At 71.0% G+C, this 21,584-nt stretch overlaps 1 protein-coding gene across 1 annotated transcript; it reads right to left on the bottom strand.

Moving 5' to 3' along the window:
* Positions 1 to 197: 197 nt before the first annotated feature.
* On the bottom strand, positions 198 to 20,816 carry ATP2B3 (ATPase plasma membrane Ca2+ transporting 3). The gene is given in 23 exon segments (XM_074571420.1): positions 198 to 416; positions 419 to 494; positions 625 to 795; positions 2,454 to 2,561; positions 3,010 to 3,221; positions 4,741 to 4,954; positions 5,078 to 5,269; positions 5,531 to 5,637; positions 5,866 to 5,953; positions 7,075 to 7,254; positions 7,856 to 8,090; positions 9,283 to 9,524; positions 10,718 to 10,960; positions 12,964 to 13,178; positions 13,281 to 13,439; positions 13,546 to 13,590; positions 13,857 to 13,985; positions 14,083 to 14,208; positions 14,901 to 15,158; positions 15,855 to 16,052; positions 16,609 to 16,798; positions 17,759 to 17,905; positions 20,698 to 20,816. Coding segments are annotated over 21 exon segments (3,534 nt in total). The 5' UTR covers positions 16,787 to 16,798; positions 17,759 to 17,905; positions 20,698 to 20,816; the 3' UTR covers positions 198 to 258.
* Positions 20,817 to 21,584: the final 768 nt, after the last annotated feature.

The raw sequence follows: 21,584 nt of genomic DNA, 5'->3' as shown, positions 1-21,584 counted from the left end.
GCTCCCAGTCCGGGGGGCGGGGGGGGGGGGCACCAGTACCCCCATTCAGGGCTTGGGCCCCCCCCGAGTGCCCCCGGTGCGGGATGGGGGGGGGGGGGGGGCACCGGCACCCCCAGTTGAGGCTGGGTTGGGGGGGGGGGTCCCGGTGCCCCCAGTCCGAGGGGGGGGTCACCAGTACCCCCGCTCGGGGTGTGCCCCCCCCCCCGCCCCCCCCCCAGACGAACATGGCTTCTTGTGGCCCCCCCCCCCCGGGCGCCCCTAGAGCGCGGTCTCGCGGCTGTGCAGGGGGGGGCGGGGGGGGGCGCGGGGGGGGTGGTTGTTGTTGCGGTTGGGGGGGGCCTCGCTCTCGGCGTCGGTGTCGTCGATGAGGGGGATGTCCCGCGTGTCCCCGAACAGCAGCTGGGGGGGGGGCGGCGGCGGCGGGGCCCCCCGCGGGCCTCGGGGCGCAGGGGGGGGCCCCCCAGGGAGCTGCGGAAGGCGCGGACCACCCGCATCTGGGGCGGGGGGGGGGGGTGTCAGTGGGGGGGGGGGGCGGGAACAGCCCCCCCACCCCCCCCCGGGACATCATCCCCCCCCCCCCCCCCGCAGTGGGGTCAAAGGTCAGGGGTCAGGGGTCAGGCCCACCTGGGTCTGGAGGCGGCTGAGGCCCCGCACCCACAGCACCTGCCCCCGCCGCCCCTCCCCCGCCGCCTCCGCCTCCTCCTCCACGTCATCGTCCGCCTCGGCCTCACGCCGGCCACGCCCCGCCACGCCCGGCCACGCCCCGCAGCGCGGCCCCGGCACCCCCGCCAGCACCTGGGGGGCACGGGGGGTCACACCCCCCCCCGGGCGTTAATGAGGTTAATGAGGTCAACGAGGTTAACGAAGGGAACGGGGTTAACGAAGGGAACGGGGTTAACGAGGTCAACGAGGTTAATGAAGGGAATGGGTCAACGAGGTTAACGAAGGGAACAGGGTTAATGAGGTCAACGAAGTTAACGAAGGGAATGGGGTTAACGAAGGGAACAGGGTTAACGAGGTCAATGAGGTTAACGAAGGGAACAGGGTTAACGAGGTTAACGAAAGGAACAGGGTTAATGAGGTCAACGAAGTTAACGAAGGGAATGGGGTTAACGAAGGGAACAGGGTTAACGAGGTCAATGAGGTTAACGAAGGGAACAGGGTTAACGAGGTTAACGAAGGGAACAGGGTTAATGAGGTCAACGAGGTTAATGAAGGGAACAGGGTTAACAAGGTCAACGAAGGGAACGGGGTTAACGAGGTCAATGAGGTTAATGAAGGGAACAGGGTTAACGAGGTCAACGAGGCCACGTGGGGCAGCCCCACGGCCCCCCCAGGGGAGGGGGCACCCAGGGGTAACGGGGGCAGGGTCCCCCCCATGGGGTGGACGTCTCCCCTATGGGGCAGGGTCCCCTGCTATGGGGCAGACATTCCCCTAGGGCTCGGGGTCCATCCCCCCCCGGGGCAGAGTCCCCCTCTATGGGTCAGGATCCCCCCCCCCCGGCCCCCGGGTCAGGGTCCCCACCGTGGGTCAGAGTTCCCCCCCCGCCGTGGGTCAGAGCCCCCCACTGTGGGCCAGTGTCCCCCCCCATGGGTCAGAGCCCCCCACTATGGGTCAGAGTACCCCCCCCGTGGGTCAGGGTCACCCTTCTATGGGTCAGAGCCCCCCACTGTGGGCCAGTGTCCCCCCCATGGGTCAGAGCCCCCCACTATGGGTCAGAGTACCCCACCCGTGGGTCAGGGTCACCCTTCTATGGGTCAGAGCCCCCCCACCGTGGGCCAGTGTCCCCCCTCATGAGTCAGAGCCCCCCACTATGGGTCAGAGCCCCCCCACCGTGGGTCAGTGGCCCCTCTCCCTGTGGGTCAGAGCCCCCCACCGTGGGTCAAAGCCCTCCCCCCATGGGTCAGTGTCCCCCCCCACCATGGGTCAGAGCCCCCACCCCCATGGGTCAGTGTCCCCCCCCGTGGGTCAGAGCCCCCCCCTATGGGTCAGAGCCCCCTCCCGTGGGTCAGTGTCCCCCCCGTGGGTCAGAGCCCCCCCCCATGGGTCAGAGCCCCCCCCATGGATCAGTCGTCCCCCCGCCATGGGTCAGAGCCCCCCCCCCGTGGGTCAGAGCCCCCCCGCCGTGGGTCGGAGCCCCCCGCCATGGGTCAGAGCCCCCCCGCCGTGGGTCGGAGCCCCCCGCCATGGGTCAGAGCCCCCCCCGTGGGTCAGAGCCCCCCCCCCGTGGGTCAGAGCCCCCCCGCCGTGGGTCGGAGCCCCCCGCCATGGGTCAGAGCCCCCCCCCGTGGGTCAGAGCCCCCCCGCCGTGGGTCGGAGCCCCCCCCGTGGGTCAGAGCCCCCACCATGGGTCAGTCATCCCCCCGCCATGGGTCAGAGCCCCCCCCCGTGGGTCAGAGCCCCCCCGCCGTGGGTCGGAGCCCCCCCCGTGGGTCGGAGCCCCCCGCGGTACCTGCCCCCAGAGCAGCTCGCCGAGCCCCAGGAAGAGGCACCACAGCCACTGCTCGGCGCTGAGGGGGGAGCAGCTGAAGGGCTTCCCCCCGAACTGCACGATGGCCACCTGGGGGGCACGGGGGGGTCAGCGGGGACCCACAGCCCCCGCCCCCGCGGGGTCCCCTCCGGGTCTGGGGGTCCCCACGGTGTCCCCGGGGGGTCCCCGGGGGTCCCCTCGACGTTTGGGGGTCCCTGAAGGTCCCCGTGGCGCCCCCAGGGGTCCCCTCCGCGTCTGGGGGGGTCCCTACGGGTCCCCCCCGTTGTCCCGAGGGGTCCCCTCCACGTGTGGGGTCCCCAGGGTGTCCCCGTGGGACCCCCCCCGGACCTCCCCACGGCCCGCCCCGAACGGCGGAGGCGCCCGGGACAACGGCGGGGACAACGAGGTCCCCAGGGTCCCCCCCCCACGGCCTCGGGGTGTCCCCCCGCGTCCCACCTGGATGGCGAAGGCGCCCGGGACAACGGCGGGGACAACGAGGTCCCCAGGGTGTCGTGTCGTCCCCCCCCCCGCGTCCCACCTGGATGGCGAAGGTGCCGAGGACGATGGAGCAGAAGATGGGGTTGGCGAAGATGCCGGCGAAGACGTTCCTCTCGCCGTGGACCTTGCGGGCGTTGATCTCGTTGAAGAGCTGCATCATGACGAAGGTGTTGAAGATGACGGTGTAGTGCTCCGAGGGCGGCGCGTGCAGCGGGGCCTGGCGCCCGCTGTCCATGTCCAGCAGCAGCTCTCCTGCCGGGGCAGGGCCGCGTCACCCGGGGCTCGGGGACACGGGCAGGGGGGTGGGACCAACCCTGGGGACGCGGCCATGGGTGCGGGACACCTCCCAATATCTCCCGTTGGGTGTGGGACACCTCCCAACATCTCCCAACATCTCCCAACATCTCCCGTGGGGTGTGGGACCCCCCTGGGGACGCGGCCAGGGGTGCAGGGCACCTCCCAACATCTCCCGTGGGGTGTGGGACCACCTTGGGGACGCGGCCATGGGTGTAGGACACCTCCCAACATCTCCCGTGGGGTGTGGGACACCTCCCAACATCTCCCAACATCTCCCGTGGGGTGTGGGACCCCCCTGGGGACACGGCCAGGGGTGCGGGACACCTCCCAACATCTCCTGTGGGGTGTGGGACCACCCTGGGGACACGGCCATGGCTGTAGGACACCTCCCAACATCTCCCAACATCTCCCAACATCTCCCGTGGGGTGTGGGACCCCCCTGGGGACACGGCCATGGGTGTAGGACACCTCCCAACATCTCCCGTGGGGTGTGGGACACCTCCCAACATCTCCCAACATCTCCCAACATCTCCCGTGGGGTGTGGGACCCCCCTGGGGACACGGCCAGGGGTGCAGGGCACCTCCCAACATCTCCCGTGGGGTGTGGGACCACCTTGGGGACACGGCCATGGCTGTAGGACACCTCCCAACATCTCCCAACATCTCCCGTGGGGTGTGGGACCCCCCTGGGGACGCGGCCAGGGGTGCAGGACACCTCCCAACATCTCCCGTGGGGTGTGGGACCACCTTGGGGACGCGGCCATGGCTGTAGGACACCTCCCAACATCTCCCATGGGGTGTGGGACACCTCCCAACATCTCCCAACATCTCCCGTGGGGTGTGGGACACCCCTGGGGACACGGCCAGGGGTGCAGGACACCTCCCAACATCTCCTGTGGGGTGTGGGACCACCTTGGGGACGCGGCCATGGCTGTAGGACGCCTCCCAACATCTCCCAACATCTCCCGTGGGGTGTGGGACCACCCTGGGGACACGGCCATGGGTGCGGGACCTCTCCCAGCATCTCCCGTGGGGTGTGGGACCCTCCCTGGGGACATGGCCATGGGTGCGGGACCTCTCCCAGCATCTCCCGTGGGGTGTGGGACCCTCCCTGGGGACATGGCCATGGGTGCGGGACCTCTCCCAGCATCTCCCGTGGGGTGTGGGACCCTCCCTGGGGACATGGCCAGGGGTGCGGGACCTCTCCCAGCACCTCCCCTGGGACGCGGGACATGCTCAGGACGCAGCCACGGCTGTGGGAGCTCTCCCAAGATCTCCCTGGGATACGGAGCCCCCCTGGGGGCACGGCCATGCTCCAGGAGCTCCCCCAACGTCTCCCCTGGGACGCGGCCCCGCCTCGGGGACACGGCCCCGCCTCGGGGACACGGCCCCACCTTGGGGACACGGCCCCGCCTCGGGGACACGGCCGCGGGACCTCTGCTAGCGCCCCCGGGGGCGCCCGGCGGCCACGCACCGACGAAGAGGAGGGTGAAGATGATGACGAGCTGGTAGGCGGCGTGGCCCAGGATGTTCTTGAGCATGGTGCGGGAGATGAGGGGCTTGTCGCGGCCGTAGGGCTTGCGCAGCAGCAGGGCCTCCGTGGGGGGCTCGGTGGCCAGCGCCAGCGAGGCGAAGGTGTCCATGATGAGGTTGACCCACAGCATCTGCACGGCCTTCAGCGGGGAGTCCTGCCGGGCGGGGCGGGGCGGGGGGCGGTGGGACGCGCCCGGGGGGTCCCCTGTCGTCGTGTGTGTGTGTGTGTGTGTCCCCCCCCCGGCTCCGCCCCGCGGGGGGTGGCGCGCGGCCCCCACCTGGGTGATGCAGGCGCCGGTGAAGGCCACCACCACGGCCACCACGTTGACGGTGAGCTGGAACTGCAGGAACTTGGAGATGCTGTCGTAGACGTTGCGGCCCCACATCACCGCCTTGACGATGCTGGAGAAGTTGTCGTCCGTCAGGATGATGTCGGACGCCTCCTTGGCCACGTCCGTCCCCGCGATGCCCTGGGGAGACCCGCGGGTGGGCGAGGGCGAGGGGGGGGGCCCCGGGGGGGCGGGGAATGGGGGGACGGCGAGGGGTCGGGGACCCCCAGGATGGAGACTCGGGGACCCCCAGGATGGAGCCGGGGGGCCGCGGGGCGGGGACGAGGAGGTGCCCTGCGGTGACGGTCCCCGGGGGGGGGGGGGGGGTGATTTGAGGGGGGGGGAGGTGTCGGGGACCCCGGTTTCGGGGCTGGGGGGGGGGGGGACACACACGGACGTTACCATGGCGAAGCCCACGTCGGCCTTCTTGAGCGCGGGGCCGTCGTTGGTGCCGTCCCCGGTGACGGCCACCACCTGCCGCTGCTCCCCCACCGTGCTGTCGATGATCCCTGGGGACGGGGGGGGCCGTGGGGACCCCCACACCCCCCGAGCCCCCCCACAGACCCCCTCTGAGCCCCCTCCGAGCCCCCCCCGACGCCCCCCTTCCGCGCCAGCACCCTCCGAGCCCCCCAAGGCCCCCCCCCTTCCACCCCAAACCCCCCGTAAACGCCCTCCGAGCCCCCCAACCCCCCCCCAGGTGCCCCCCAAGTCCCGTGTGTCCCCCCCCCGCGCCCCACCTTTGACCAGGGTGTGCTTGTCGGTGGGGGAGGAGCGGGCCAGCACCCGCAGCTTGGGCCACACCTTGTCCAGGCGCTCCTGCTCCACCTGGGGGGCACGGGGCAGGGGGGGGGTGAGCCCCACACCGACCCCCAACTGCCCCCCCAACTGCCCCACAGCCCCAGGTCGGGGGGGGGGGTGAGCCCCACACCGACCCCCCAGCTCTGGGGCACCCCCTTTTGTGTGTCCCCCCCCTCGGACCTTCTCAGTGCCCCCAGTGCCCCCCAGGGTCCTCTCCCAGTGCCCCCAGTGCCCCCCAGTGCCCCCCAGGGTCTTCTCCCAGTGCCTCCCAGTGCCCCCAGTGCCCCCCAGGGTCCTCTCCCAGTGCCCCCAGTGCCTCCCAGTGCCCCCAGTGCCCCCCAGGGTCCTCTCCCAGTGTCCCCAGTGCCTCCCAGTGCCCCCCAGGGTCCTCTCCCAGTGCCTCCCAGTGCCCCCCAGGGTCTTCTCCCAGTGTCCCCAGTGCCCCTCCCAGTGGCCCCCAGTGCCCCCCAGGGTCCTCTCCCAGTGCCCCCAGTGCCTCCCAGTGCCCCCAGTGCCCCCCAGGGTCCTCTCCCAGTGTCCCCAGTGCCTCCCAGTGGCCCCCAGGGTCTTCTCCCAGTGTCCCCAGTCCCTCCCAGTGTCCCCAGGGCTCCTCCCAGTGCCCCCCAGGGTCTTCTCCCAGTGTCCCCAGTCCCTCCCAGTGTCCCCAGGGCTCCTCCCAGTGCTCCCCAGGGTCTTCTCCCAGTGCTCCCAGTCCCTTCCAGTGTCCCCCAGGGTCTTCTCTTAGTGTCCCCAGTCCATCCCAGTGCCTCCCAGTCCATCCCAGGACTCCTCCCATCACCCCTCCATCCCTCCCAGTGCCCCCCAGGGTCTTCTCCCAGCGTCCCCAGTGTCCCCCAGTCCCTCCCAGAGTCTTCTCCCAGTGCCCCCAGTCCCTCCCAGCATCTTCTCCCAGTGTCCCCAGTGCCCCACAGTCCCTCCCAGCGTCTTCTCCCAGCGTCCCCAGTCCCTCCCAGTGCCTCCCAGTCCTTCCCAGTGCCTTCTCCCAGTGCCCCCCAGTGCCCCCAGTCCCTCCCAGTCCCTTCTCCCAGTGTTCCCAGTCCCTCCCAGTGTCCCCAGTGCCCCACAGTCCCTCCCAGCGTCTTCTCCCAGTGCCCCCAGTCCCTCCCAGTGCCCCCGGCGGGCAGCACCTCTCCCTTCTGGTTGCGGATGCGGCGGTTGAACTCCCTGCCCTCCAGGCAGAGCCACTCCTCGCCGGGGGGCAGGATGCCGCACTTGGCCGCGATGGCCCGCGCCGTGTTCAGGTTGTCCCCGGTCACCATCCGCACCGTGATCCCGGCGCGCTGGCACTTACGGATGGCCTCGGGGACCTGCCGCCGCCCGCCGCCGGTCACCCGCCACCGGCCCCGCGGCCTCCTCCCGCCCCCGCGTCCCCCGTCCACTGCCCCCGCGTCCCTCTGCAGCCGCCCATTGCCCCGCGCGTCCCCACGTCCCCCCGTGCGTCCCCTGCCACGTGCCACCTCCCCGCATCCCCTGTGCCCCATGTGTCCCCTGTCCCCGACACACCCCGTCCCCACGTCCCCCAGGCGCCTCTGAGTCTCCCCACCGTCCCCAGCCCCGTGTCCCCCGTGTCCCCATGTCCCGTCCCCCCCAACATGCCCCGTCCCCACGTCCCCTGTGTGTCCCCATCATGTCCTGTGTCCCCATGCCCCCCGTGTCCCCATGTCCCATCCCTACGTCCCCATGTTCTCTCCATCCTCACGTGTCCCCATGTCCCCTCCATCCCCATGTCCCCCACATGTCCCCGTGTCCCCTCCATCCCCTCATCCCCCATGTGTCCCCCCATCCCTCACATGTCCCCGTGCCCCCTCCATCCCCATGTCCCCTCGTGCCCCACGTGTCCCCCCGCCCCTCACACGTCCCCTCCGCCCCCAGCTGTCCCCCATGCCCCTGTGGTCCCCGTCCCCGCACCTCGGGGCGCACGGGGTCCTCGATGCCGACGATGGCGATGCAGGTCAGGTCGGCGACGATGGCCGCCTCGTCGTCCCAGGGGGGCTCGGGGCCGGGGGGGAAGTCGCGGAAGGCCAGGACCAGGGTGCGCAGCCCCGCGGCCGCCATGGGCTCCACCACCTCCCGCACCAGCTGCTCCCGCTCCCGCGGCCCGAAGGGACGGGGCTCCCCCCCCGCCCCCAGCACGGAGCAGCACCTGGGGGGACACGGGGGGACACGGGGGGACATGGGGACACAGGGCTCCCCCCCGCCCCCAGCACGGAGCAGCACCTGGGGGGACACGGGGGGACATGGGGACACAGGGCTCCCCCCCGCCCCCAGCACGGAGCAGCACCTGGGGGGACACGGGGGGACATGGGGACACAGGGCTCCCCCCCGCCCCCAGCACGGAGCAGCACCTGGGGGGACACGGGGGGACACGGGGGGACATGGGGACACAGGGCTCCCCCCCGCCCCCAGCACGGAGCAGCACCTGGGGGGACACGGGGGGACACGGGGGGACATGGGGACACAGGGCTCCCCCCCGCCCCCAGCACGGAGCAGCACCTGGGGGGACACGGGGACGTGGGACACGGGGGGATGTGGGGACACAGGGCTGCCCCCCCACCCCCAGGACAGAGCAGCACCTGGGGGGACACGGGGGGACATGGGGACACGGGGCTCCCTGCCGCCCCCCCAGCACCACGCAGCACGTGGGGGGACATGGGGGACACCCGCCGCCCCGGCACCAGGGGAGCTGGGGGGGGACACACACAACCCTCAGCAGCGCAGGAGGATCCCGGGGGCGTCTTGGAGGGGGGGTCCCAAAGACACTTTGGGGGTGCAGCCCCTCGCCTGCGCAGGAGCATCTCGGAGGCCCCTCGCGGCACGTCCCCAAGGGTCCCCAAGCGTCCCCCAGGGGGGGGTTGTGGGGCGCCGCCCCCCCTCGCCGCACAGGAGGGTCTCGCAGAGCCCTTGGGGGTGTCCCCAAGTGTCCCCAGGGGGGTTTTGGGGCACAGCCCCCCCCCTCGCCGCACAGGAGGGTCTCGCAGAGCCCTTGGGGGTGTCCCCAAGTGTCCCCAGGGGGGTTTTGGGGCACAGCCCCCCCTCTCACTGCACAGGAGGGTCTCGGAGGCCCCCCGTGGGGTGTCCCCGAGTGTCCCCAGGGGGGTTTTGGGGCACAGCCCCCCCTCTCACTGCACAGGAGGGTCTCGAGGGCCCCCCGTGGGGTGTCCCCGAGTGTCCCCAGGGGGGTTTTGGGGCACAGCCCCCCCTCTCACCGCACAGGAGGGTCTCGGAGAGCCCTCAGGGGTGTCCCCGAGTGTCCCCAGGGGGGTTGTGGGGCACAGCCCCCCCTCACCGCACAGGAGGGTCTCGGGGGCCCCCCGTGGGGTGCCGCCCCCCCTCACCTGCGCAGCAGGATCTCGGAGGCGCCCTTGCTGAAGAGGCGGAAGGCGCCGCCGGGCCGGCGGGTGACGGTGCTCATGGACTTGCGCACGGAGTTGAAGGTGTAGACCTTGTGCAGCCGCTCCTCGGGCACCTGCGCCCGCAGCGCCTCGTAGTCCCCCCCCAGCGCCAGCGCCAGCCCCAGCAGCGCACACTCCGTCTTGTTCCCCACCTGCCGCGGCAGCCCCCCCGCCGTCTCGGGGGGCTGGGGGGCGGGGGGAGGGAGATGGGGGGCGGGGGGAGAGAGGTATGGGGGTCAGGGGTGGACATGGGGGCCAGGGGGAAAGATATGGGGGTCAGAGGGTCAGATATGGGGTGGATACAGGGGGCAGGGGTGGATATGGGGGTCAGGGGGGCAGATATGAGGTGGATACAGGGGGCAGGGGTGGATATGGGGGTCAGGGGGGCAGATATGGGGTGGATATGCGGGGCAAGGGTGGACATGGGGGTTAGGGGAGCAGATATGGGGCGCATATGGGGGTCAGAGGGGCAGGTATGGGGCGCATATGGGGGTCAGGGGTGGACATGGAGGTTAGTGGGCCAGATATGGGGTGGATATGGGGGGCAGGGGTGGATATGGGGGTCGGAGGAGCAGGTATGGGGTGCATATGGGGGTCAGGGGTGGACATGGGGGTTAGGGGGGCAGATATGGGGTGGATATGGGGGTCAGGGGGAGAGATATGGGGGTCAGAGGGTCAGATACGGGGCAGATATGGGGGTCAGGGATGGATATGGGGGTCAGGGGTGTGGATAGGGGGTTCGGAGGGGCAGGTATGGGGCGCATATGGGGGTCAGGGGTGGACATGGGGGTCAGGGGGGCAGATATGGGGCAGATATGGGGGTCAGGGGGGCAGATATGGGGCAGATATGGGGGTCAGGGGTGGATATGGGGGTTGGGGGGCAGGTATGGGGCAGCAGGGGTGGGTATGGGGGTTAGGGGGGCAGATATGGGGTGGATATGGGGGTCAGGGGGAGAGACGTGGGGGTTAGGAGGGCAGATATGGGGGTCAGGGATGGATATGGGGGTCGGGGGGGCAGATACGGGGATCGTGAGGAGAGAGTTGGGGTCAGGAGGGCAGGTAGGGGGCAGCAGGGATAGATACGGGGATCAGAGGGGCAGATATGGGGCAGCAGGGGTGGATATGGGGGTTGGGGGGTGGATATGGGGGTCGGGGGGTCAGACACAGGACGGGGAGGGAGCAGAGAAGTGCCGTTAGGGGCAGAGAGGGGGTTCCATGGGGGGGGTGTCTCTGGGGTTGCCCAGAGCCCCCCCAGCTTTGGGCTCCAGCTCCCCCCGGGGGGGTCCCCAGCGCGCGGGGGGGGGGGGTGTGTGTGTCCCCAGAGGGTCCCATCCCCCCGGGGGGGTCCCCAGCGCGTGTCCCCCCCCCGTCCCCTCACCAGGATCTTGGTGGTGTAGGCGCTGTTGATGGCGATGGCCTGGAGCAGCAGGTCGCGGGTGGGGGGCGCGACGGCGGCGGGCTCGGGGGGGGCGCGGAAGTGGGTGCCCCCCAGGAAGGCCTGCACCACCGTCATGCGGTTGGTGGTCAGCGTCCCCGTCTTGTCCGAGCAGATGGCCGTGGCGTTGCCCATCGTCTCGCAGGCGTCCAGGTGCCGCACCAGGTTGTTGTCCCGCATCATTTTCTGGGGGAAAAGAGGCCGGGGGGGGGTGGGGGGGGGTGTTGGGGGAAATGGGGGGAGTTGAGGGGCGGAGGGTGGGCACCGAGGGACACCCCCGAGCTGGGGGAGGCAGGGGGGACGCGGCGGCGGCAGGGCCGGGGGGCTGGGAGGGGCCGGGGGGACGGACGGAGAGGAGTTTGCGGGAGGCAGAGGGGGGAAACGGCCGGGAGAGGGAAGGGACAGACGTCCAGGAACGGAGAAGGCGGCCGGAGGAGCTGGGGGGACGGACGGACGGACGGAGCTACGGGGGGACGGACGGACAGCCAGAGCTATGGGGGGACGGACGGAGCTACGGGGGGACGGACGGACAGCCAGAGCTATGGGGGGACGGACGGAGCTACGGGGGGACGGACGGACAGCCAGAGCTATGGGGGGACGGACGGAGCTACGGGGGGACGGACAGATGGAGGGAGCTACGGGGGGATGGACAGATGGATGGAGCTATGGGGGGATGGACGGATGGAGGGAGCTACGGGGGGATGGACAGATGGATGGAGCTATGGGGGGACGGACGGATGGAGGGAGCTACGGGGGGACGGACAGACAGAGCTACGGGGGGATGGACGGACGGAGCTACGGGGGGATGGATGGACGGAGCTACAGGGGGATGGATGGATGGAGCTACAGGGGGATGGATGGACGGACGGAGCTACGGGGGGATGGATGGACGGAGCTACAGGGGGATGGATGGACGGACGGAGCTACGGGGGGATGGATGGACGGATGGAGCTACGGGGGGATGGATGGACGGATGGAGCTACGGGGGGATGGACGGACGGACGGAGCTACGGGGGGATGGATGGACGGACGGAGCTACGGGGGGATGGACGGAGCTACGGGGGGATGGACGGAGCTACGGGGGGATGGATGGACGGACGGAGCTACGGGGGGATGGACGGACGGACGGAGCTACGGGGGGATGGATGGACGGACGGAGCTACGGGGGGATGGATGGAGCTACGGGGGGATGGATGGACGGATGGAGCTACGGGGGGATGGACGGACGGACGGAGCTACGGGGGGATGGATGGACGGACGGAGCTACGGGGGGATGGACGGACGGACGGAGCTACGGGGGGATGGACGGAGCTACGGGGGGATGGACGGAGCTACGGGGGGATGGATGGACGGACGGAGCTACGGGGGGATGGACGGACGGACGGAGCTACGGGGGGATGGATGGACGGACGGAGCTACGGGGGGATGGATGGAGCTACGGGGGGATGGATGGACGGACGGAGCTACGGGGGGATGGATGGACGGATGGAGCTACGGGGGGACGGACAGACAGCCAGAGCTATGGGGGGACGGACAGAGCTACGGGGGGACGGACGGACAGAGGGAGCTACGGGGGGATGGACAGATGGACGGAGCTATGGGGGGATGGACGGACGGATGGAGCTACGGGGGGATGGACAGCCAGAGCTACAGGGGGATGGATGGATGGAGGGAGCTACGGGGGGACGGACAGACAGCCAGAGCTATGGGGGGACGGCTGGAGCTACGGGGGGACGGACAGACGGCTGGAGCTACGGGGGGATGGATGGCCGGACAGACGGCCGGAGGAGCTCTGAGGAGGGAGGGAGGGACGGAGAGACTGGGGAGCAGGTGAGGGGAGGGGTTCAGCGGGAATTGGGAGGACAGGACGGATCTACAGCGGGATGGGCGGACGGACGGACGAGCCCTGAGGACGGAGGGAGGAGGAGACGGGAGCAGGGCTTGGAAGACAGGGAGGGAGAAGGCGAGCAAGGACTCGGAGGACGGACAGACGGACGCAACAGCGGACGGACGGAGGAGCCGCGAGGGCGGAGGGGCGGAAGGACGGAGGAGCAGACGGACAGCAGGGCTCGGGGGACCGACAGACGGAGAGAAGGAAAGGGGGAGCCGGAGCTCGGAGGACGGAGGGACGGATCCGCGGGGGGACGGAGGAGCTCTGAGGACCGACGGCCGCGCCGGGGGGGCCTGACCTTGACGGAGTAGGCCAGGGAGATGGTGACGGCCAGCGGCAGCCCCTCGGGGACGGCCACCACCAGGACGGTGACGCCGATGATGAAGAACTTGACCCAGTACTGGACGTAGACGGGGGTGCACTCGGCCAGCCAGGGCCGCCCCTCCACCACGAAGGTCTCGATGACGAAGTAGAGCACCAGGATGATGACGGTCACCGCCGACATGGCCAGCCCTGCCGCACAGCCCCCTCAGCCGCCCGCCGGGGGGCGGCGGGGAGGGCGGGGGGGGGGGGTTTGGGGCGACACGGGGGTGGGGGCCGCGTCCCCGCGCCCACCTGCCTTGCCGATCTGCACGGCCAGCCTGGTCAGCTTGCCCTGCAGCACCGACTTCTCCTTCTTGTGCCCGCCGCCGCGCTGCCGCTCCTCCACGTCCCCCCCCTCCGCGCTCTTCAGCGGCTGCATCTCCATGGCCACCGCCCCGTCCTGCTTCTTGGCTGGGGGGACACACGCACGGCCCCGTCGGTGGCGCGCGGCGGGGTTGGGGGGGGGGACGGACAGGCGTGTGTCACCCCCCAGCCCCGCTGAGGGACCCCGGCCCACCTTTGCTCTGCAGGGTCTCCACCACCGCGCCGTCCTGGGGCTTCCCTGCGGCGGGAGGAGGGACGGCGCCGGCGTCAGAGATGGGACAAGGCACGAGGGGGGACGGGACGGGGCTGGGGGCACCCCACACCCCCCCCAGGCACGTCCCCCCCGGCTGGACTCGACCTCCGGCGTGGGGGGCGGCAGTGGGAGGGGGGTGCGGAGCCCGTCCCTGGTCAGGGCGGGGGTCCCTGCGCTCCCCAGGGACCGAGGGGACGGGGAGGACACGCAGGGGAGGGACGTGGGGACAAAGGGGGGGGGCGGTGACCCACCTTTCTTCTCCTTCTTCTCCTCCTCCTCCTCCCCGCCGGCGCCCAGCAGTGTGAGGATGATGCCGCTCTGCGAGTTGACCCCCACGGCCGTCACCACCATCTTCCCCGAGCCCTCCATGACGTGGGTGCCTGGGGGGGCGGGGGGGGACACGCACACAACGGGGGGGTCACGGCAGGAGCCCCCCCGGCCCCCCCCCCCAAGGCCGCCGGGCGCCCCCCGCCTCACCCGAGAGCAGCATGGGGTCCTTGTCGGCCGACTTGCGGACGTGGTCGGACTCCCCCGTCAGCGCGCTCTCGTCGATCTTCAGGTCGTTGCCCTGGATCAGGACGCCGTCAGCCGGCAGCAGGTCACCTGCGGGGCAGGACGTGTCACCCCCTGGGCCACCACCCCGGCGTCGGGGCTGCGGTGTCACCCCTGTGCCCATTGCCCCGGCGTCGGGGCTGCCCTGTCACTCCCTGTGCCCATCACCCCGGCGTCGGGGCTGCCCTGTCACTCCCTGTGCCCATTGCCCCGGCATTGGGGCTGCCCTGTCACTCCCTGTGCCCATCACCCCGGCGTCGGGGCTGCGGTGTCACCCCTGTGCCCATTGCCCCGCGTCGGGGCTGCCCTGTCACCCCCTGTGCCACCACCTCGGCGTCAGGGCTACCCTGTCACCCCTGTGCCCTTCACCCTGGCATCAGGGCTGCCCTGTCACCCCCTGTGCCACCACCCCGGCATCGGGGCTGCAGTGTCACCCCTGTGCCCATTGCCCCGGCGTCAGGGCTGCCCTGTCACTCCCTGTGCCACCACCCCTGTGTCGGGGCTGCGGTGTCACCCCTGTGCCCATCACCCTGGCATCAGGGCTGCCCCGTCACCCCCTGTGCCACCACCCCGGCGTCGGGGCTGCGGTGTCACCCCTGTGCCCATCACCCTGGCGTTAGGGCTGCCCTGTCACCCCCTGTGCACCACCCCGGCGTCGGGGCTGTGGTGTCACCCCTGTGCCCATCGCCCCGGCATCGGGGCCGCCGTGTCGTGTCCCCCCCCCCGGGCGCGGTGGCACCCACCGTACTTGACCTGGACGACGTCCCCCACCACCAGCTCGGCGACGGGGACCTGGACCTGGCGGCCGCGGCGCACGACGGCCACGCGCTGCTCCTGCTCGATGCGGCTCTGCAGCCCCCGGAACTGCCGCTCCTTGCTCCAGTCGTTGAAGGCGGTGACGAGGACCACGCAGGCCACCGACAGCAGGATGGCCGCCCCCTCGATCCAGCCCGCCTCCGCCTCCCCCTCGTCCTCCACCCCGCCCGAGGCATGGCCGCAGGCTGCGGGGACAGCGGGGACGCGGGGTGAGGACGTGGAGGTGGCACCTGACCAGGGATGGGGACCCGGGGACACGTAGATGGCATCTGACCAGGGATGGAGACACGGAGGTGGCATCTGACCAGGGATGGGGACATGGGGGTGGCATCTGACCAGGGATGGGGACACAGGGACGGCACTGGGTGGGGGCACAGGGGACATGGGGGTGGCATCTGACCAGGGATGGGGACACAGGGACGGCACTGGGTGGGGGCACAGGGGACATGGAGGTGGCATCTGACCAGGGATGGGGACATGGGGGTGGCATCTGACCAGGGATGGGGACACAGGGACGGCACTGGGTGGGGGCACAGGGGACATGGGGGTGGCATCTGACCAGGGATGGGGACACAGGGACAGCACCGGGTGGGGGCACAGGGGACATGGGGGTGGCATCTGACCAGGGATGGGGACACCAGGGACGCAGGGATGTCCAGGGATGTCACCAGGGGCATGGGGACGGCATCTGGACGGGGACACAGGGATGCCATCGGCACGGTGACGTGGTGGTCGAGGGGACGCCGTCGGATGGGGACACAGGGAGGGCACCAAGCCATGGGTGGGGGACAGGGGGGTGACATCGGGCCAGGACGGGGACCCGGTGGCGGGGCAGGGCTGAAGGGCAGAGGGGACGCGGGGACCTCGGGGGTCCCCCCCACCTTGCGTGTCCCCGCCGGGGGGGGTGTAGAAGGAGAGCCCCAGGGAGACGACGGCGGCCGCCTCGAGGATGATGAGGGTGACGTCCTGCAGCGCCTCCCACACCAGCTCCGCGAAGGTCTTGGGGCGCTTCGGGGGGATCCAGTTCTGGCCAAAGACCTGGCGGCGCCGCTCCAGCTCCCCGGCCCCCTCCGACAGACCTGGGGGGCCAGACACGTCGGGGGGGGTTTCAACACCCAGCACCCCCCCACGGATCCCCCAGGGCTCTCTGGGGGGACAGTGAGATCCTGGGGGGTCCCCGAGGGCTCCCAGGGGACGGGGGTCTCTAGGGGGTCCTTGAGGAGACTGTGAGATCCTTGGAGGGGTCCCTGGGGGGGTCCCAAGGGGACAGAGGGGTCTCTGGGGGGTCCCTGGGGGACAGGGAGGTCTCTGGGGGCCCCAGCGGGTCCCTAGGGGACAAGAGGGGTCTCTGGGGGTCCTTGGGGGGGTTCCCAGGGGGTCCCTGGGGGACAGGGAGGTCTCTGGGGGCCCCAGCGGGTCCCTAGGGGACAAGAGGGGTCTCTGGGGGTCCTTGGGGGGGTTCCCAGGGGGTCCCTGGGGAACAGGGAGGTCTCTGGGGGCCCCAGGGGGTCTCTAGGGGACAAGAGGGGTCTCTGGGGGTCGTTGGGGGGTCCCAGGGGGTCCCTGGGGGACAGGGAGGTCTCCGGGGGTCCCGGGGGAATGCCATGGCAGGGGGAGGTCCCTGGGGGTCCCTACCGTCGGTGGGGGAGGTGCGGAGGCGGCGGCAGAGCCCGTGCACGTCCCCGTAGGCCTCCTGCACCTTCAGCAGGGCCTCGGCGCCGCGCAGCTCCATCAGCGCCCGCAGCTCCCCCAGGCTGCAGCCGAAGCCCCCCCCGGCGCCGGCCTCCCCCGTGCTGTTGGCCAGGTCCCCCATGGCGCCGGCGGCCTGCCGAGGGGACGGGGACACCGCCATGGGGACACGGGGTCAAGGGGGGGGACACGGGGAGAGCGCTGGGGACAGCACACGGCGAGGGGACGTGGCTGGGGGCTTGGGGATGGCGTTGGGGGCTCTGGGACAAGGGATGGGGCTTGGGGACAGCGTTGGGGACAGGGGACATGGCTTGGGGACAGCGTTGGGGGCTCTGGGACAAGGGATGGGGCTTGGGGACAGCGTTGGGGACAGGGGACATGGCTTGGGGACGGCATTGGGGGCTCTGGGACAAGGGATGGGGCTTGGGGACAGCGTTGGGGACAGGGGACATGGCTTGGGGACAGCGTTGGGGGCTCTGGGACAAGGGATGTGGCTTGGGGACGGCGTTGGGGACAGGGGACATGGCTTGGGGACAGCGTTGGGGACAGGGGACATGGCTTGGGGACGGCATTGGGGGCTCTGGGACAAGGGATGTGGCTTGGGGACAGCGTTGGGGACAGGGGACATGGCTTGGGGACGGCGTTGGGGGCTCTGGGACAAGGGATGTGGCTTGGGGACAGCGTTGGGGACAGGGGACATGGCTTGGGGACGGCGTTGGGGGCTCTGGGACAAGGGATGGGGCTTGGGGACAGCGTTGGGGACAGGGGACATGGCTTGGGGACGGCGTTGGGGGCTCTGGGACAAGGGATGTGGCTTGGGGACAGCGTTGGGGACAGGGGACATGGCTTGGGGACAGTATTAGGGCCTGGCGGACAAAGGCTATGGCTCGGGGACATCGCTGGGGACACAGGACGTGGCTCAGGGACAGCGTTGGGGGTTTGGGGACGTCACTGGGGACACGGGAGGTAACTGGGGGGCGCGGATAGGGACATCGCCGGGAGCAGGGACGCCGCTGGGGAGCGGGGGCACCGTCAGGGACAGCAGACGCGCCGTGGGGACGCCGTCGGGGAGCAGGGGCCGGCGCGGGGGTCTGACCTGCTCAGCGGTGACGGTGAGGATGGCGGTGGCGGGGCCCGGGGGGGGTCATGCCGGGGGGCCCCCCCTGGCTGGTGGCTCGCGCCCGCGGGGGGGCCAGGCCATGGGCGGGGTCAGGGGCGGCCGCCCCCCCTGCCCGGGCCACACCTGGGGAGACGCCGGTCACCACCCTGCCACCCCCCGCGCCAGCGCCTCCCAGTAACACCAGTGACCCCCAGGGCCCCCGCTAAATCACAGCGATCCCTGGTCCCCCCAGGAAATCCCGGCCATTCCCAGTTCCCCCCGTAACTCCTACTGCGCAATTCCCTCAGTCGTTCCCAGTAACTCCCAGTCCCCCCGGTGACCCACAGCAACTGCCATTTTCCCCCATAAATCCCAGTTCGTTACTCCCAGCCCTTCCCAGTCCTCCCAGTATCTCCCCGTCCCCCCCAACTCCCGCAGTAATTCCCGATCTCTGATGAAGCTCCCAGTAACTCCCAGCAACTCCCAGTCTACCCAATAACCCCCAGTTCCCTCAGTAACCCCCAGTTCCCCTATTAACTCCCAGCGAGTCCCAGTTCTCCCAATAACCCCCAGCCATTCCCAGTTCCCCAGTGACTCCCAGCCACCCCCAGTTCCCCCAGTAGCCCCCGGACATCCCCAGTTCACCCAGCAACCCCCAGTGTCCCCCTTAAATCCCAGTAACCCCCAGTTCCCCCAGTAACCCCCAGCCATTCCCGGTCCCCCCCAGCCCACCCCTCCCGCCGCCCAGGCCCCGCCCCCCGCCTGCCCATCCTGCGGCGGCGACCAATCAGCGCGGGGCGGGGGCGTGGCCCGTGGGAGCGTGGCCCCGCCCCCGGCCCTGCGGCGGGCGCGCGAGGACTGCGCCAAAGGGGGGGCGGGGCGTCCCCGCCGCGGCGCGCGCGCCGAGCACGCCCCGCCCCCGCGCGCGTGCAAGCCCCGCCCGCCCCCGGGCACGCGCGCGTGCAAGCCCCGCCCCCTACACCCCTGGCCGCGTGGAGGGGGGAGGGGGGACCCCCTGGGGCCACAGCGGGGCCTCGCACACGCGCGTGCCCCCGGCACACCTGGACACGCGTGTGTCCCCTGTCACGCTGGCACACGCGTGTGCCCCGTCACGCCTGCACACGCGCGTGCCCCATGGCACCTGCACACATGTGTGTCCCCGTCACGCCTGCACACGCGCGTGCCCCATGGCGCCTGCACACATGTGTGTGTCCCATGGCACCTGCACACACGTGTGTCCCATGGCACCTGCACACGTGTGTGCCCCATGGCGCCTGCACACGTGTGTGTCCCATGGCACCTGCACACATGTGTGTGTCCCATGGCACCTGCACACACGTGTGTCCCATGGCACCTGCACACACGTGTGTCCCATGGCACCTGCACACGTGTGTGTCCCCGTCACGCCTGCACACGCGCGTGCCCCATGGCACCTGCACACATGTGTGTGTCCCATGGCACCTGCACACACGTGTGTCCCATGGCACCTGCACACGTGTGTGCCCCATGGCGCCTGCACACGTGTGTGTCCCATGGCACCTGCACACATGTGTGTGTCCCATGGCACCTGCACACACGTGTGTCCCATGGCACCTGCACACACGTGTGTCCCATGGCACCTGCACACGTGTGTGTCCCCGTCACGCCTGCACACGCGTGTGTCCCATGGCACCTGCACACGCGTGTGTCCCCGTCACGCCTGCACACGCGTGTGTCCCATGGCACCTGCACACATGTGTGTCCCATGGCACCTGCACACGCGTGTGTCCCCGTCACGCCTGCACACGCGTGTGTCCCATGACACCTGCACACATGTGTGTCCCATGACACCTGCACACACGCGTGTCCCCATCACGCCTGCACATGCGCGTGTCCCATGACACCTGCACACACGCATGTCTCATGACACCTGCACACGTGTGTCCCCGTCACGCCTGCACACGCATGCGTGTCCCATGGCACCTGCACATGTGTGTCCCCGTCCCACCTGCACACGCATGCGCCCCATGACACCTCCACACATGTGTGTCCCCGTCACACCTACACACACATGTGTCCCATGACACCTGCACACACGTGTGTCCCGTCACACCTACACACACGCGCGTGTCCCATGACACCTGCACATGTGCGTGTCCCCCGCCATGCCTGCACACGTGTGCGCTCCATGACACCTGCAGACGCGTGCCCCATCACGCCTGCACACGTGCGCACCCCATGACACCTGCGCACGCGTGTGCCCTGTCCCGCTTGCAGATGCACGTGCCCCGTCACGCCTGCACATGCCTGTACCCTGTCAGGCTCGCACACACGCGTGCCCCTAGCGTGCCTGTACACACGTGTGCCCCACACCGGGCACGCTTGCAGGCGCGTGTGCCCCCCACACCTGCACACGCTTGCACGTGTATGCTCACCCGAAGCTGCTCGTGCTTGCACACGCGTGTGCCCCCACACCTGCACACGCTTGCACGTGTCTGCCAGGCACACCTGCGCACGCGTGTCCCCCCACCCCCGTACATGCTTGCACACACACGTGCCCCCCACACCTGCACACGCCTGCGCCCCCAGGGCCCCCCCCAGGCCGGCGCACACGCGCGTGATCACACCAACCGCCCCCCCCATTCCCGAACCCCCCCAAACCCCCCCCCCCGGCCCAGGTCTGCGCTGCCACGGCCCCCCCCAACCCCACCCCCCCCCAAACCGCCCCCCCCCGAAAACGCACACCCCGCCCCAAAAACACCCATCGCCCCCCCCCCCGAAAACACCCCCCCCCGCAGCGTTCCCCCCCCCCCCCCCACCGCACCACCGGCCCCTCGGCGGAGCAGAGCCCCGTCCCCCCCCGCAATGACACCCCCCCTTGGCGGCGCCCCCGCCGTCCCCCAGCCCCCCCCGCGCCGGCAGTGCCCCCCCCGTCCCCGCGTCCCCCCCCCCCGTACCGGCCCATGGTCCCGGCGCTGCGGCGGTGCCCGAGGCGCGGCGCGCTGCGGGCCGGGGGGGGCGGGGCCGGGCGGGGGGGCGGAGCCTCAGGACACGCCCCCACCCCCCCCGCGGGAGGACACGGCCCCCACCCCGTGTGACAGGGACCCCCCGTGTCCCCGGCCACCCCCGGCGGGCGTCACGTGTCCCCCAGGTGTCCCCTGTCGTCCCCCCCCCGGTGCCATTGTGCGACCCTGCTGTCCCCGTAGGGCACGAGGGACGGGTGGGACACGGGGACACAGGGATGGGGACACAGGGACAGGGCAGCAGGGGGGGGCACGTGTCCCCTGTGGGGCTCATCGTGTGACCCTCCATGTCCCCACCGGACACGAGGGACGGGGGGACGTGACCCAGAGGCACAAGGGACAGGGGGACACGGGGGACACGCCACCGTGTCACCCCAGGGCACCACCGCACGACCCTGCACGTCCCACGTCCCCCCTGAGGTGAGGGTCATCGTGTGACACGGGGGACACGAGTCACCGTCACACGATGCCACGTCCCCCACGGGACCCATCGCGTGACCCTGCGTGTGCCCACTGGACACGGGGGACGGGGGCGCACGGGGACGCAGGGGAGACAAGGGACAGGGGATGTGGGGGACGCGGAGGGAGGCCACGAGGGACAGGGGACACACGCCACCGTCACACGACGCCGTGTCCCCCACGGGACTCATCGCGTGACCCTGCGCGTGCCCACTGGACACGGGGGCCGTGAGGGACAGGGGGGACGTGCCGTGACACTGCGTCGCCCCAGGGGGTCACCACGGGACACTGCGTGTCCCCACAGGACACGAGGGACGGGGGGGGCACGGGGACACAGGGGACGGGGGCCATAAGTGATGCAG

The sequence above is a fragment of the Larus michahellis genome, unplaced genomic scaffold, assembly GCF_964199755.1.
Source record: "Larus michahellis unplaced genomic scaffold, bLarMic1.1 SCAFFOLD_54, whole genome shotgun sequence".
In the NCBI taxonomy this organism is placed as follows: domain Eukaryota; kingdom Metazoa; phylum Chordata; class Aves; order Charadriiformes; family Laridae; genus Larus; species Larus michahellis.
Note: the sequence above shows the minus strand (reverse complement) of the source record. Positions and strands in the feature narration are given on the sequence as shown.